At 28.9% G+C, this 17,494-nt stretch overlaps 2 protein-coding genes across 4 annotated transcripts in view; one reads left to right on the top strand and one right to left on the bottom strand.

Moving 5' to 3' along the window:
* LOC119679639 (SH3 and multiple ankyrin repeat domains protein 1) overlaps positions 1 to 8,459 on the top strand; it is a 358,803-nt gene extending 350,344 nt beyond the window's left edge. Inside the window, exons 7-11 of one of the 3 annotated variants that reach the window (XM_038092104.1) lie at positions 843 to 1,088; positions 3,052 to 3,643; positions 3,699 to 5,058; positions 5,125 to 5,546; positions 5,609 to 8,459. In XM_038092104.1, coding sequence (XP_037948032.1) covers positions 843 to 1,088; positions 3,052 to 3,643; positions 3,699 to 5,058; positions 5,125 to 5,546; positions 5,609 to 7,220 — 4,232 coding nt within the window. In that variant the 3' untranslated portion in view covers positions 7,221 to 8,459. Of the gene's footprint in view, positions 1 to 842; positions 1,089 to 3,027; positions 3,644 to 3,698; positions 5,059 to 5,124; positions 5,547 to 5,608 lie in introns of all 3 variants that reach the window. The other 2 variants (XM_038092103.1, XM_038092105.1) reach the window with 2 other exon arrangements.
* Positions 8,460 to 13,800: 5,341 nt separating this feature from the next.
* Positions 13,801 to 17,488, bottom strand: LOC119681578 (KAT8 regulatory NSL complex subunit 3-like). The gene is made up of 6 exons (XM_038094819.1): positions 17,324 to 17,488; positions 17,063 to 17,210; positions 16,794 to 16,998; positions 15,660 to 15,752; positions 14,777 to 15,580; positions 13,801 to 14,701 (listed from the first exon to the last, which is right to left on the bottom strand). The coding sequence occupies exons 1-6, from the start codon at positions 17,464 to 17,466 to the stop codon at positions 13,908 to 13,910; spliced, it is 2,187 nt and encodes a 728-aa protein (XP_037950747.1). The 5' UTR covers positions 17,467 to 17,488; the 3' UTR covers positions 13,801 to 13,907.
* Between the last annotated feature and the right edge of the window lie 6 nt (positions 17,489 to 17,494).

The raw sequence follows: 17,494 nt of genomic DNA, 5'->3' as shown, positions 1-17,494 counted from the left end.
CTCGCAAAATATTCGATTCGGCAACAAAATTTGACAAATCGAAAATAAATCTAAATTGAATCCAGATATACCAATCAAAAACGTCATTATTTTCGAGATTCTAAATTCTACAATCATTAAAAAATATCTTTTACGTCCATAAATTGCTAACATCATACCCATAACATCCCTGTGCTCTCAATACCCCATAGTGAAAACTTTTTAGTTTAACACATTAACCAAATTTGGTTCAGTATAACAGTTATTGATATTGATAATAAGCATTTAATATTAATTTTTTATTCGAATTTTTATCTATGGCAAGCCAAGCCTTAAATTAAATTTATTATTTTTATTATTATTTATTATAATATCCTAATTATTAATAGATTGAGTAGAGCAATTATTGTTTTGTCACAAATTTTAATATCAAAATTTATGGAAAAAATTTATAAAACATTTAATTAAAATATTAAGTATATAATAAACGAAAATGCACTAAAAAGATGACAGGACAAGCGTGTATTTTTAAATTTCCTTAAAGTACTAAATGCAACAACAACAGGAATAAAAGCAATTTTCGTCCTTTCGCTTAAATTTTGTAAACTGAAATCAACAAAATTACATTTTGTATAACACAAATTTAGCATTCTTCATCGTTCCTTTCATACTCCCATCTAAAAATACTCCTACAAAAGGAGCAAATAAAACCTGTCTCATACATAACCTCGTTGAAGTGCATTTTGGCACAAGCAGAGCATATACGTTGCATAACAATTATATTGGAAAATTATTATTTGAATTTACCAAAACACGTATTCCTCTTCTTTTTCCCATGCCAAAAAACAAATTCCATTAAATAGTGCCCTTTCGCGGACCACCACGTTACAATCCCAAACGACGCTCAGCCATTGGTTGGCTCAGTGCCAATGGTAGTATTGGCGGTGGCAGTCTGATGGGCACATTAACGCGCAATAGTACATGTGGCCATCATGGTCCACCATCGCCTTGCCCATCCGAACATTTACCGTACAGTTCGGCTAGTTCAAGTCTATCAGAGGGATCGTCCGGACATCGTTCACACGAAGATGACATCAGCATTGTAACAGGTATTAAATTTTTGCTATTCTTTTTAAATTAATAAATAGATAATTTGAGATTTATTTATAAAAATAATTTCACATCTGCAATTTATTTATAACTGATAAACTATTAAATATATTTTGTTAAAACTATTTTTTTTTTCGTCTAAAAACAGTAAATTTTTATCTATCACTGTTTTTTATAGTATGTTCAATCTGAAGTTGAGATCATTATAAATGTCATTTATAATAATAAATGCTATTCACTATAATAAATCATACTTTTAAATTATACTTATCATAATAAATTAAATTTATTATATTAAACGATATTTATTATGATTTAAATTATTATAAATGCAATGTAATTATTGTTAAAGCCTATTAAAAATATTTGAGATATTTAAATAAAAACGCAGGCTTGTAATTGAGGCTTGTATTGAGATATTTTCACAGACTTAATTGGTTTGTGTCAGACCTGAATGGTTTTAACCAGACATAACTATATTATCTACAAAAAGAAGTTAAAAACAACAAAAGTATTTCAATAAGTACAATGAAATATCCATCTGTTTAGCTAAAACACTTAAGACAAAAAATAGTTATATTTTTATTTATTATGTTAATAATTTATTATGTTATATGTTATCATATTAGAAGGTAAAAATTTTTTTGTTCCTGACCTTTGCTCTTTAAAAAGCTTAAAGCAGTATATAGATATATATTTGCATAAATATACGAGTACATACACATGCATATAGTTGAATATATATATATACATATATATATACTCCATAAAATATTTTTTAATGAATATAGAAATAATTGATTATGAAATAGCCAATTAATATTGTTTAGTTCTTTTTAAGAGTATAAGTAAACAATAAAATTTTTAAAAATGAAATTGATATTTCTTATCAATTATAGTATTATTCTTACCTCGTTACCGCATTATTTAATGGCATAGCTAGGTTTTAACCAAGGTTCACATATTTTTTAGTAGTGTATTTGCAGAATATTATTTGTGGATCATATTGTCAAGAAGGAATCTATTTCCTTATTCTCGCTGGATACACTATTGCTTCTGTCCTAGTCAATTTCTGTAAGGACCACAGTCCTTTAACATCCAGTTATTAGAAATTTTACGTGTTATACAGGGAGTCATATCGCAATTGTCAATTTTTTACATTTAATATTTTATTGATATTGGTAGTAAATTACCCTACGTCTATTCTATAATATATATTATTTACATATTTGAACTCCTTAATATTTTTAAACCGAATATACTTTAACGATTGTTAGAACAATAACATTAAGATTTGATTTAAGTCTGTCATGTTATCCAAACTACACGACAATTCTTTAAGACTCTATGTCGATAAACATAATAAACCTAAGTGACAGATCAAATCGATCTTTAAAAATTCAAAATGATTTACTTCTTCAAAAACTTTAATTCGTCTCCTTGTGTCATAGGCATTCCTAAAACGGAACCGTATAACCATATAAAGTAGATTAATTATAACAGTTATTTAAAAACCGCATGTTTTTATTATATTATTTTTTTGTATCGTTACTCTTTCATATTTAAAATTATATATAAAGATCTATTAATATATTACCAGTTATGCATCCTATGTCTTTATAGTTCAAAACTTAAATTATGCATGTTTTTCTGATATATATTACTTTCATAGCTGCAATATAACAATTTTTTTTACTATAGCATTATATTCCTTCAATGTTATATCATTTTTTCTTTACTGTCATAATATCATAACATTACAGTCATACTGTTTTTGGTACTTTACCAAAAATTTTAACACATAAAATTAAAACATCTACTTCTACCTATTTCTTCTACTCCTTCCTTTAAAATCTCTAATCAAATGATATATATCATGAAATCGTCATCAATCTTTCGATTTTTAATGTATCAACGTTTTCACAATTTTTCACAAAGTGCAACGTCTGCCCTTCCTCACAGATAAGTCACTCGGCGATACAAGCGACATAATAAGCGATTCATCGGGAGTGGGCACAAATTCAGATTCTGCTGCCTGCTCAATAGGTCATCCGAGTACTACAGTTGTTTGCATGGAACCATACACTGGTAATTCCGTCGGTCATATACGTTTACAGCCTGGTGATGTTATTGAAGTGGTCGGTTCCACTGATTGCGGACTACTTGAAGGATATGTACGTGGCTCCAATCAGTCGGGCTTCTTTCCGGCCGAATGTGTACAGGAAGTTAATTTACGTCACAAAAATATAACAAATGTTACTACTGCAATACCACCGAATCAGTCACCTTACCAACAACATTCCGTTTCGCTAACCAGCAGCATGATGCAAGGCTCGCCACAATTGAGTCTCGGCGGTAGTTCAGGCATTGGCGTCTGCAGCAGTGGTGGTGGCACATTGCCACGACCCAACTTATCTCACCATCAGTCACCTTCGTTATCAATGAATAGCAACGGGTCCAACACAGCATTGAATGGTGTACATAATTTTTCAAAAGTGGGCACACATTCAGTTGGTCAATATAGCAGCGCCACAGCTCCTCGTATAAAGAAAACGTAATTATTTTTGTAATAAACGCCTATTATTTATATATAAAACTTTATTTTTCAGTACTTTTAATGAGCCACGTAATGTAGTGCTTCATCGTGCTAAACGCGGTTTTGGATTTATATTACGTGGTGCTAAAGCTTCTTCACCGTTAATGCAGCTGAAACCGTCCGATCGCTTTCCAGCCCTACAATACCTAGATGATGTTGATCCAGGTGGCGTGGCAGATATGGCCGGTCTACGGCGAGGAGATTTCCTACTTGCTATTGGTGGTGAAGATGTGCGTGCTGCATCACATGAGAAAGTTGTGGAAATGATACGCTCCGCTGGTGCGCTAGTTTCTATGACAGTAATTTCACCGCAATTTCCCAATCAAATGCAAGTTGCACCACAGTATTTGCCCAGTCATCATTTATCTAGTGGACCAAGCACACCACAAACTTCGCACAGACAGTGCGCCACTCTACCACGTAAAATGTCTCTAGGTCCTGGTGCTAACAATGTTGTCGGTCATGGTGGACGTTTGCCCGCACCAATGCCACCACGTCGAGATCCTAAAACAACATTAAGTGTTGGACGTGCTCGCGCTAAATCTATGGTTGCTGGCCTAGAAAATGGTGGGGAAAAAGATGATGATGATGTACCACATACCAAATCTTCTTCAGTGGAGTCAATTGTAACACCAACACCAACTCATCCTGGTACACCAGTGCAATTGCGTACTGCCAGTATCAAGGCACGTCCTACCTCCAGCCGCATTACTGCAGCAGAACTAGAAGAACTCTTCCAACGTCAACAGGGTGAAGTAGTTGATGGCGCAAATCGTTATTCAACTATGATGACCACCTCACGCTTCCAATCGGGCACAGATAGTGGGGCAGCCACACCGCCTGCTAATACGGGTTCACCTATGAAAGGTCCCTTGGTTTATGGTAGCGTTGCCGAAATGAAGCGTAAAACTAAAACTAAAAATGGTACATTACGCGGTAAGCCATGTGCTATACCAACCGTTGGTGGACGAGATCTCAAACGTTTCCATTCCACTCCTGATCTTAACACGAATGCAAATGGCTCGAATTCATCTATTTGGAATGCTGCGAATAAAGGACATCACTCACAGGATGATGTGGCTACATTACATGCCTCTATGCAACGCTTAAATACTTTGCCACCACCTACACATCCTCCTCCACCGCCTCCCGTTGGACAAATGGTGAAAGTCGAAACACGTACAACAAGCGAGTATGAAAGCACCATTTCCTTACAGCAGAAACTAAAGAAGCGCGCTGAAAATGATGCAGTCACTGCAGCTGCAATTGATGGTGTGCAGTCCAGTTTTAATCCTGCAGCTAATGCCAAGATTTATGCTTCTCCACAAGAACTGCGTAATGTTATGGCCTGGAAATTACGGCAAACACAAGAGGTAAGTAGTGGTATAGCATTTTTAGGGTTAAATCCAAAAATTAATGAAATTGATTTATACTTACAGAATCGCCAGAATGGTCAGCAGCAATCGCAAAACCATCAAATTAGTCAACAACAACCAAACTCAAATAATGTGACACCGCCGCCACCACCACCGGTTCAACAGCAAACACAACAACTCCAACAGACACAAATTAGTCAATATGCCCAACCGACCAATAGCACAGTAAGTCAAAATCAACAGTCACAACACCAGCACCAGCAGCAACAACAACAGCATCAGTCACCATATGCTGTCACACAGCAGAACGGAAGCTCTACTACTGCTCTACCTGCGGGTCCTGCACCACCAATACCTGAACCAGACTACAGTCTCAGTGAATCTGATGGCGAAGACGAAAATTCTATATTGGTGGCACGTAACACAAAACTAAATGAGAAAATCGCTTTAGATGTGCCTGAAACTAGTGGTAATAGTCAAACCAGGTAAAATATATTATCAATTTTGTTCAGTATTCCTTTTTGATGAATGATTTTTCCTATATCAGTGGCAGCAGCACTGGATCCGCTTCAATTTCGCACTCTCTCTCCGTCGATGAGATTCAACGCATACGCAGCAATCTTAAGACATCGAAGTCTTCTCCAAATGGTTTCATTAAAAATGAAGAAAAATCTGGCAAAGCCACTAATGATAAATCTGGTAAAAGTCAAATAGAGAAGATTAACACAAATGACAATGATGCACATGAAGAAGAAGGCGATAACAGTTCATCTGGAGTAAGTAGTGACCAAGAAGTTGGTGCAACCTCTAAATCAACTGATACAATTAAAAAGAAACCAACTGTTACAATTGTCGAAGAACCGAAAACTATTCCTAACCATCAAAACAGCGTGGATGAAACAGATAAGAGCTCCATGCCAACACCTACAACACCACCAGCGCCGGCTACACCGCCGGCTATAGTCAAATCTCATGCTTCCACCTTACCACATACCATGCCCTCCCCTACTCCGCAAGCCAAATCCACAGTTACGATTACTGCTGCAACTGCCTCAGGCATCTTGTCACCAACATCAATAAGCGTTGCTACAACAGCTGCAGCATTTGAAGCCAAAACAACTGCTGCTTCTACTCTAACAGTCAAACAAATGGTGCAACAACAACATGCACCAGTCATACAACAACAGCAACAACAAATGACAGGCACAAAAGTAAAAACATTGCTGGTACAAAGTCAACAAGTAACAAGCAAATTGCAGCCTAATATGAGTGGACGTTTAACATATACACACCAACAGCACATACAACAACAAATGCAGCCACAACAGCAACATCAACAATCTCAGCATTCACATCCTAATCCCAATCAGAAATTGCTAGCTACACAGCAACATATTATGCAGCAGCAGCAATTACATCAACAACAGCTAGCACATCAGCAACATTTGCAGCAAATCTTAAAGGCAAAAGCTGCTGCTGCAGGTGTCACTGCCACAAATACTGCGGCCATTGTGGCCAAACAGCAACAGCAATTGCATAAAGCGCAACAACAACAACAACCCACCGGTATAGGAAACAATAATAATGCCGAACATGATGAACAACGTTCTGATGATGATGGTGAGCTAAGTCCATCCCCACCGGCCAAAGCATTCCAGCGACACAATTCGCTTACACGCAAGCAAGCAGCAGCAATAGCGATGCAACGTGCCACACGTACCGCTGCCGTTTCGTTGGTGCAGCTACCACCGCCTATTGAAGCTGACAGTGATAACGAAATGTCATTGTCAGCTACAGCAATATCGGCTGTTACAAATGTAACTGGTAATATGCAACAAATATGTCCAGAAAATATTGTATTAGCGCCGCCACCACAATTCTGCGATTGTAATGATGCTAAACATGTGCCACAACAACAGCAACAACATTATCAACAACAACAACAGCAGCAGCAGCAACAGCAACAACAACAGCATCATATACAATTGCAGCAACAACATCAGCAACAGTTGCAATTACAGCAGCAGCAGCAGCGCCAACAACAACAGCAGCAATTGCAAATGCATTCAACGCATATGCATCCTGGTAGTGTGGGTACATTGGGACGTGTACGAATTGTGGGTGCTGTACCAAAATCGAATCACCATCGTCTGCATTAAAATATCTTCTTAACTATATAAAAGTGAAAAGAAGAGTTAGAGAGAGAATGAGAGTAGTATGCGTGGGAAAAGAATTTTATTTGAAGAGAATGAAAAGAGAGAAGAAGAGTTTTTAGAGAGAGATAAAGTATGGAGCTTAAAATTAATTTATGAGATAGTAACAAACTTTAATAGCTTTAACTAAAAGATTTGTAAAAATCTATTTAGCTTTGAGGGAAAATATAACCTTGTTACTTCATTTTAATACTTTTATATTTTTATCCTTTTTAACATCATAACCTTTGAGATCATATGCTCCACAGGGAGTTAACGGAACAAAGAAGAAGAAGAACATCATAACCTATAACTTTTGGCAGGTTATAATGGCAATCCCAAGGATCAATTAATACATATTGGCCCAACTGAATAGTAAAAAATTAAAGTAAAATAGTAAGAATTAAGTAAAGCATAAAATTAAAGATTTTACTTACTATTCACTTCTACTCTACAATTTCTCAATTGTTCTGTAGCCAATACCAAATAAAATAAATTTGAAGATAGATGATAATATATAAATAAAAGTTTAATATTAAGTAAAACATAATGGAGCATAAGATGTATCAGAAATAGAATAAAAAAAGGGGTATTGCGAATATAAGTTGCATGTTATAAACGTGTAGCGTGGTCAGGAGAGGATACATAACAAAATATTTCTTTTGGCTGATTACTAAATTTTGTATAATATAATTAAGGGACTTATACTCCCTATATACGCAACTGATAAGAACAATATATATGGGATATAGATACACTTTAATCTTCAGACCTTATTATAATATAAATTATTATTAACAAACTCTTATTTTTCGCATTGCATCTCTTTTCGATATTGTTATCCCTTAATTATTTGAAAGTACATGAATTATTTTTTTCGAATGAAAATTATTTTAAAAAAATTAACAATAAGAGAACTGAAGAAATAGTTTTGTATTTATTGGTTCTTAGTAGTTCTGTGCATTGTTGTTAACTTAATATGATTTAAACTTATTATATTTAATATAAATTTCTCTAGCTTCTTTGTAGACTTTCTCAAACAACTTCCTCTCTCACTCTCTCTTTCTGTGTCTCTCACGTCATTGAGAGAAAAACTCTACGTCAAAAGTTGAACAATTTAGTAAGATACAATGAATTGTTTAAAATTAAAGAAACAGCAATTATTTATATTACTTAACAATTGCAACTACATAAATTAACAATTAAACTAAACTACATATAATTAATATTGATTAAAAATATTATATTATTAATAGTATTATCAATGTTAATTACTTAAATGGAGGAAATTTATATATGAATAAATCTAAATTAGTAATATTAACTTAATACACATATTATTCATAATTAACACTGAAAATTTAGAGCACGACATTAAGATTTGCAAAAACATAGAATTATAAAAATCATTATCTCATTGTTTTACAAAAAGAAAAAAGTTTATATAAAACGAAGTATTAATATTATTTAATGAATTATTAATCAATTTTGTCAAAGAAAATTTTTTTGCACATTTGATATAGGTCTTATATCAGCACTTTTCTATGTTCTCAATTAAATAGACTCAATTCAATGAAATAGTTATGTACATAATATGAATTTTTTTAAACAACATATGAAGTGTATGAATTATAGTATTCTATAACTTATATAGCAATACTAGTTATTGATAAAAATAAAACATATTCTTGATTGTTTATATTAATGTATAATTTATTAAATGAAACTATTGCGTTTTATTTTAAATTATAGATAAAAATATTTGACATTCACAAAAAAAATTTTTTGCAATAAAATTTATGAAATTTCTTTACGTTATACATTAAAAAATTATATATATAATATAAATAAACTTGAATTATTTCTATGTTATTATAATATAATTAAGTGTGATATATATTTTATATAGAAAGATGAAAATAATATTTAAAATGTAATATAAAAAAAATCTTTATTGCCAAGAAATAACCTATTAAGCAAGAATTTATTATTAAATGCATTCCTATTTAATTTATTAATTAATTTGAAACAAAAGCCTGCTTAAGCGACATTCAGTTAAAAAAAAATATAAATTTTTATATATATTTTAACGAACTTATTTACATATTCTAAAAATCTTCAGACCATACAAGACTATATATTCCTGTATTACTAACTTTCAGTGTAGAAATTTATTATTTAACTCCTGAAAACGGTGATTTTGTTTTTTATTTTTATTTGAAAAAATGTTTTATAAAAAATAATTTTATTATTGCACTTTAAATAATACAAATAGTTATACAAATGGCATGTACTACGCTGTAGTTTATTTCAATATAAACGTCATGAAAACTGTAAAATTTATTTTGAAGTTTTTTTGTAAGATATAATTAAAAAAATATTTTTTTACTCCAATTTTTTTTTTTTAATATATATATTTAATTTTCAATTCTTTATTTATTTTATTTAAAAAAAAAAATTACACAATTATATAATATAAATTTGTGTATATTTATATGCAATCATGTTTTATTTTTTTAATTTTTGAAGAAATGTTTTTAATATTTATTTAAATATTTTCTTAATACACACTTTAATTTTTTTTTTGTTTTTCAAGCTTTTTTAATTTTTTTAAAAAATTTATTTAACATGTTTCCTTAACTTTTACTTTTTAACATTTTTTCTTGATATTTTTTTTTCTTCAAATATTTTTTATAATTTTCCCATTTTTATTTTTTTCTTTTTTGTTTTATTTTTTTATATTGTTTCATAATTTTATTTAATTATTTTAAATAAATAAACGTAACATGCTAACAAAAAAACGGAATGAAAAAAATATTTTTTGGGTTTATTATTATCTATAATTTATCTATATTATTATCCATAAATTTTTCTCTTTTTGTTTTATTTTTTTATAGTGTTTTATAATTTTATTTAATTATTTTAAATAAATAAACGTAACATGCAAACAAAAAAACAGAATAAAAAAAAATATTTTTTGGGTTTATTATTATCTATAATTTAACTTAATTCAAACTTTATGAAATAAGCGTATTCATAATACACACTTCTGTTACATGTTTTGCAAATATATAAAATTATACTAAAATACGCTTAAAAAGAAAAGTGCTGACATTTGCATTAAATATATTTTTTTCACATACTTTATTAATTTTTCAAACTTAAAACAAACTTTCAGTGTCCATCCAATATTAGCATTTACTCATAGAGTCTTATTTGTATAAAAAAAAATATATAATATATATATTTACATTTGAATTAACCGTAAAAATAATTTTTGTTAGTACAATTAGATAAAAACAAAGTTATCACTTAAAAAGTAATAATATTAAAAAAAAGATTATAAAAGCACTAACAACTGAAGTTTAGTAATTAGTATATAAAATTAATTTTCTTGTTAAAACTATTTACAAATTTTTTTTAAACAAAAAAAAAATTAAATGTATTTAAAAAAAAGATAATATGGTATTAGTAAAAACTTTTAATACTTCTTTTATAATTTTACAATTTATTACGAAGCAAAAAGAAAAAATAATATATGTAATGAAATATAAATGAGCAGTTGCAAGTTCGTATTATTAAAAATTTATCGATATATACATAAAATTATATTTAAGGTATAAATAAAAAATAAATAAGAATATTTGCAGTCATTATAATTACACTAAACATGAAGAATGAAATGAATTTAAATTAGTTGATATTTAAAGACATTGTATTGAATTTTTTAGTATATGCCAAACGCTACCAAAATAATTTAAGAAATATATTAGTAAATATGAAACTCTATATGTATGATTTTCTTTGTAAGTACTAAGGCTGAAGTTTCACACCTCTTATAGAAAACGAAAAGTGGTGGCAACTTTTTTTAAAGCATACAATTTTTTTAGCATAAACATTTCAAAATAATCAACATAAAAAGGCACATAAATATTAAAAGTAAAAATTTCATATTTTGCACTTGCAAATTAAGAATTTGAATATATACAAAATATATAAAACATTTTTATTTAAAACAGTTTTAAATTATATTTCGTGCATATAATAGAAATGAATAATACTTAAATATTATGCATATAATGAGTCAAAAACTTTTCGTTATAAATAAATATTTAACACAATATAATTTAGCAAAATATTCATAAACAAAAAATGCAAAACTATCTATACGAATTAAAAAATTTATAAAAAAAAATAATATATATATATATAAACATATATATATGTTATATAAAATTCTTTAATGCCTATAAACTGGCTTAAGTATTAATTAAGGAGCTAATATGTTGCAACAGAATTTATAGCGAAAAATAATATTTCAGAATTAACATTTCAAAATTAACACATTAAATAAATTTTGCAAATGAATTATTATTAACAATTAAGCAAAAAATTTGTACATTTTAAAATTCTATTTTAATTAATTATAATTAATTTTTAAATAATATATGATTTTTTCAACCTCTAGTTAAACCTTTAGAATCTATGCCTTTAAAATTTATGCGCTTATTTCTTATAATTTTAATTCAATATAAATTAATTTGTAGCAAAATTCAATTTAATTGTGTTTACTACTTTAATTATAAATATAATATTAATAAATATTATATTAATATGTATTAAATAAAAATAATTTAAATTTTAATTCACAATTAATATTATTATCATTATTATGTTTGATTTTAAGTTTTATTTAGTTTTCTAAGTATTATTATTAGTGAGTATATTTAATTATTGTATTATTGTATTAGTGAATAGAAAATTATAATTATGTCAAAAATATAAAAAGTAGTATTTAAAATTATGAATAACGCATGCAATATTGATGAATTGTATTAAAATGTTTATTATGAAATTTAATTAATTTTAAACAAAATTAATTATTATTATTTAAATGTACGAATATTAAAACTTAAAATATATACATATATAAAATCAACATTATAACATATTTAATAAAAAGTCAAAGAACGAAGCATAAATATTATAATCATGCATAATGGCATTAAAAATTCAATAAATAAATCTTTGAATTCATACATAAATATTAAATAAAAAATATTAATTACAAAAAAAAATTTTATGTTTTTGTGTTTCTATTATAAATTTAGGAACTGAAAAGTTGTTAATACTTTTATATTAAATTTAATTTTTTAAGTCTACTGTGACTTTTAGCTTTGTCGCCTGTGCCTCAAAAGCATTGGTAGTTATTACTTTCAACTTAACAGTGTAAGGACGGAATTTTGTACAAATTTCCGCCCTACATAAACTTACTAAAATTCTCTGCATAAAAATTATTTAAATACGAACAACACCGCGAACATCCACACGCACGATCAACACCGCGAACATCCACACGCACGATCAACACAGCGAACATCCACACGCACGAAAATTATACTTGTGCGGTTGTGCGTGTAATTAATCAAAGCAAAGTATTTTATATAAATAGCGGAGATTTTTATATGAAAAATCACTTAGCACCGGCACGCCGAAGTGAGTAGACTACTACTCCAGCGCTAAGTCCCTTTTAGAAGCCTATAGTGTTTCGACGCTAAGGCTAAATAAATTCGTAGAAACTTGTGAGTAGATTGTATAACGCCTTTGATGTTTTGACGTCTTTGGCTAGAAACTAAATGAGTAGATTTGGAAAAACAAACCTTTGATGTTCTGACGTCTTTGGATAAAACTTATTGAGTAGAATCAAGACTAGAGTAAATTAGTTAAGAAAACTTTTAATAAATAAATTTTAAAATAATAAAATCAAACGGTCTTTTAACTTTCCTTGGTTTACCAGCTTCGAACTGGTCAATAAAACAAATTTATTGTAATGACCCGGACCGCGACTGAGTGATACCTCAGCAAAATAAAAATGACGAATCCGTGTCGTTACAACAGATACAGAGTTCTAAGTCTTAAACAGGTTTATATTTGCAGGTGTATAAATAGTAGTAATTAACTATTGCTCAAAAATCTTTCTAATGAAAAAAATTATTTGACGATATAATTCTAATATTTGAGGTTCACCATTACTTAATTGGATCATTAACATAAACTTTTATAAGCAACTGTAATATATATGGCATATATACTCTCCAAATCAAGAGAAAACTTAATGATATTATCACAATATGTATTTAAAAATACCTTTCCTTATTGGTATTAAATAAATTCCAGATTTTAATACTATAAGCTTTTTTCTTTATTATTTTTTTTTTCATTCTTACATTATATATACATATATATATAAATACATGTGAGTACATATTTTTAATATAACAATTTAAAGATTAAGTTTTTTGTATAACAAAAATAACGTTCACAGGCATACATTTTTTTCAAAATTATTACAAAGCCCTTGATTTTCATTCTTAAATGAAATTTTAATTGTATTTATATTTTTTTAATATTAAAATTTAAATTGTATTTACTGTATTTACTTATATTACAAAAAAAATATTTTAAAAAGATATTTTTATAAGTAAATTTTAAAGCGAAAATGATCAAAAACAAAATCATCAAAACAACTGTTGCAGTTATCATTATAATAATAATAATAATAATAGAGATAAACTGAAACAGCCTAACCCACAAATTTAATTTGTGTATATTAAATAATAAAGAAACTTTTTTTTTTATAATGCTTTTTTACACTCAATCCAATTTCGCAGATGGATTGACTGGATTCAATGTAATTATCTTTGGAGACGTTTGTATAGCAGTGGTACCAACATTTGAATTCATTTCGCTTCCTCCATCTTGCAGTAATGGTGCTATGTTTGAGTTTGACGAAGTACTTGTTGAATTGATGACATTTATACTAGAAGTTATTTTCGGATTAATTCCTCCTGTTAATGGTTTAACGAATTTACGTACAACTAAATTACGATTTATCAATTGTGTATTCATATTTGCAGGCATCGGTTTAATCGCTGATTTAATGACAATATTACGTACATTTTCACCATTGCCTGTAGCTAGTACAGTACCACTGTTAGCCGTGCTTATAATTTTATATTGCGGAGTTATCTTAGAACCAATATTAACAATTCTAGAACCACTTCCTAAAGTTTTTATAGGTTGTATATTAACCTGTTTAACTGCCGATGAAATGGGTGTTATTGTGTGATTTGTACCACCTATTTGCGTGATTTGCGTGTTGCAACGTGTAGTTTGGACTGTTGAAGAAGTACTAGTTGTTGCGCCCTCTGTTTTATTTACCACAACTTTTGCATATTTTGTTAGTCCTTGTAAATTATTGCGTGAAATAATACTTGAACAAGGTTTCATGTTGTTGCGATTAATAAATACCACTTTACCCTTATTGCCGGATTGAGTATTTGACATAATAGTACCCGGTTTACTTAACGCTAATGTGGTAACAGCAGTTGTTCCATCTTTACGCAATTGTGGGTTAATAATAAGTTGTCCAACATTTGAAGTAGGATCTAAAATTATAAGAAATCAATTATTTAATGTGTACCAGATGATAAAAAGCTTAATCATTTTTTCTAATGACTTACTTTGTTTTATAGTAGCCAATTGTGTTTTAGCTTCCACATCAGTACTTTGAACTACTGATTCTGTTAAGTTTCCGTCATTATCAGCGAAGACAATTGGCATATCTATAATATTGGAGAGATCAAGATTTCCTGTACTGGTTTCAGTAACAGTTTTGGGTGCATTTGTGGTTAACTGTAATGTTGTACCACCATTTGGAGTTTTAACAACCGTATATTTTTGGTGTGCAGCTGGTGAAGCGGCTGTTACAAATTGAGTAGTTTTACCATTTGGTGATTTTAAGGTAAATATTTGTTGTTGTCCCGTTGCTGCCGGATTAGATGTAGTTTTAATTATGCTACCAATGCTGGGATTTTGAGCTGCTGTAACAGATAATTGAGATTGACTTATTAAACCAGTTGGCTTAATGGTATAAACTTTAGATTGTGACTGCATTGGCGATCTTAATTGTATAAATTGATTCGATGGCAATACTCTTAATCTAGCCGTATTTATATTTGGTAAAACAGTACTACTGATAATATGTGGCTTTTGTGGATTGCCACCAGTTCCTGATTTAGGTTGGGCAACAATATCAAAGGAGGTCATAGCTTTCGGTCCAGTTGTATTGTTAGTATTCGTAACAAAATCACCATCATTTGTTTCAGATAGAATTGTTTGCATAGCTGCGCTCAAATCATCATTTATGGTTGAATTCGGTGAAGCTTGGCTGCTTGCCTGTTGTGTTTGCTGTGCTTGTAACTTGGAAGCTGATACAGATTTATTAACTTTTTGCCCAGGATTCAAAGCTTTCGTACGTGGTCGTCCTAATAATAAAAAAAACACAATTATAAAATTAGTGAATGAATTTGTTACATCAAAATATTATATATATTTTTATTTTACCCCTACGCTTCGGGAGCATAGGATCTGTTGTTGATTTATCTATTCTTGATTTGGCTAGTCTTGTTTTTCTTGAACGTTTTAATGATTTAACGCCTGGTTTATCCAATTTTGAGTTTTGAATTATAATTTAAGAAATTTGCGTTTGGAGAATATATGCAAAATAAACAAAAATTTGTATATATCACATTACACATATTTTTTTTTAAATCAATAAAAGATTGACTGGGTAACAATAACTGTAGACTATAGTCATAATATATATTGAAATATAATATAGTAAAAATTTATATTGAAATATAATATAGTCAAAATATATATTAAAATATAATATATTAAAATTTTATATTGAAATATAACATAGTCAAAATATATATTAAAATATAATAGTGAAAATGTATATTAAAATATAATATAGTCAAAATATATATTAATATAATATAGTCAAAATATATATTGAAATATAATAAAGTCAAAATATATATTATAATATAATATAGTCAAAATATTGGTAAAAAAAAGGAATATAATTCTTACAAATAATTTAAAAAGTTGTATATAATTTAAATAAATCATCAATTAGCCTGTTCAAAAATATCTAAATAAAATTTGCTCATTAAAACAATAAATTATATTAAATGCAACAAAATAGGTTGTGAGAGAGTGATTAGAATACTGACTTAATCCATTATTAAATAGTTTTTAATAACTATTTTTATATTGTTAATGAAACATTTTACATTAAGAAATAATTATAATTTCTGTCTATTGTAAATATGTATAGAAGGCTGAGTCTTAAATATACAACATTTGCTCATAGATGAACATTGCATCTTATTATCAGGGCTATAGCTTTATTATTATAGCTATGAATAACAATTTTAATGTAAAGATTAGATATTAAATTAGTAATATATTAGTCGTGGAATTGATAATTGAAGGTTTCTTGTCATTTTTCCATTTCTTAAATGGTATTTGTTATTCTATTAGTATTTGTTATACTATATAAATGTTATTGTATAGTAGTTAGTATGGTATATTATACAATATATTATTGCACTACTATTGTATATAAATATATGAATTGCAATATCTTTTATCTAATTTAATTCTATTATTTCATAGTCGTATATTTACCATATTTTGTTTTTAATTGCGCTAATTTTTCATCATCATCAATTGGTTCTGCTTTTCGCTTACGTTGTCCTGTATTTACTTTTGTACCAGAATTCTCTCCATTTGAAACTTTTCCCTTTAACGTAGTGGCAATACCAATTGGTGTTGGTTGACGTGGACCAGGACGATTATTTAAAGTTTTATTAACAAAATCGTACATTTCTTTCTGTAAATCATATTATATCAACATTAAACAAATACATTTTTTTTTATTAATTTTATATACTTACTACAATCATTGAGTCTACTGTAGCTTGTGTAACATTTTCAATTTTACGACGTATTTTAGGCACACGCAATGAATCATCAGCACTACCAACGACTACTACAGCAGATTCAGATTGCAATTTTTCACGTAAATGTTCCATCTCCTCAGTGCTGCAAATGTTTATATTAGGATTAAATGTCTAATCTTTTGAAAATTATAAGTATATTATTATATAAAAACTTTACTTATTAAATAAATAACATATTATAATTTAATATATTACCTTGTTTTGGCGGAATTTTGTCCAATTACAAAAAGTATTGGAACTTTTATATCTAAAATGCGATCATCAGGCATACCGCGTACACCATTCAATGTATGAAAGGCAAAGCCCATACATATAACACATGCAATATTCTCAGACATTGCTACCTGCAAGGCAAGAGCTGAACCA

Source organism: Teleopsis dalmanni, chromosome 2 (assembly GCF_002237135.1).
Source record: "Teleopsis dalmanni isolate 2A chromosome 2, ASM223713v2, whole genome shotgun sequence".
Taxonomy (NCBI): Eukaryota; Metazoa; Arthropoda; class Insecta; order Diptera; family Diopsidae; genus Teleopsis; species Teleopsis dalmanni.
This window is presented reverse-complemented; position numbering and strand designations above follow the sequence as displayed.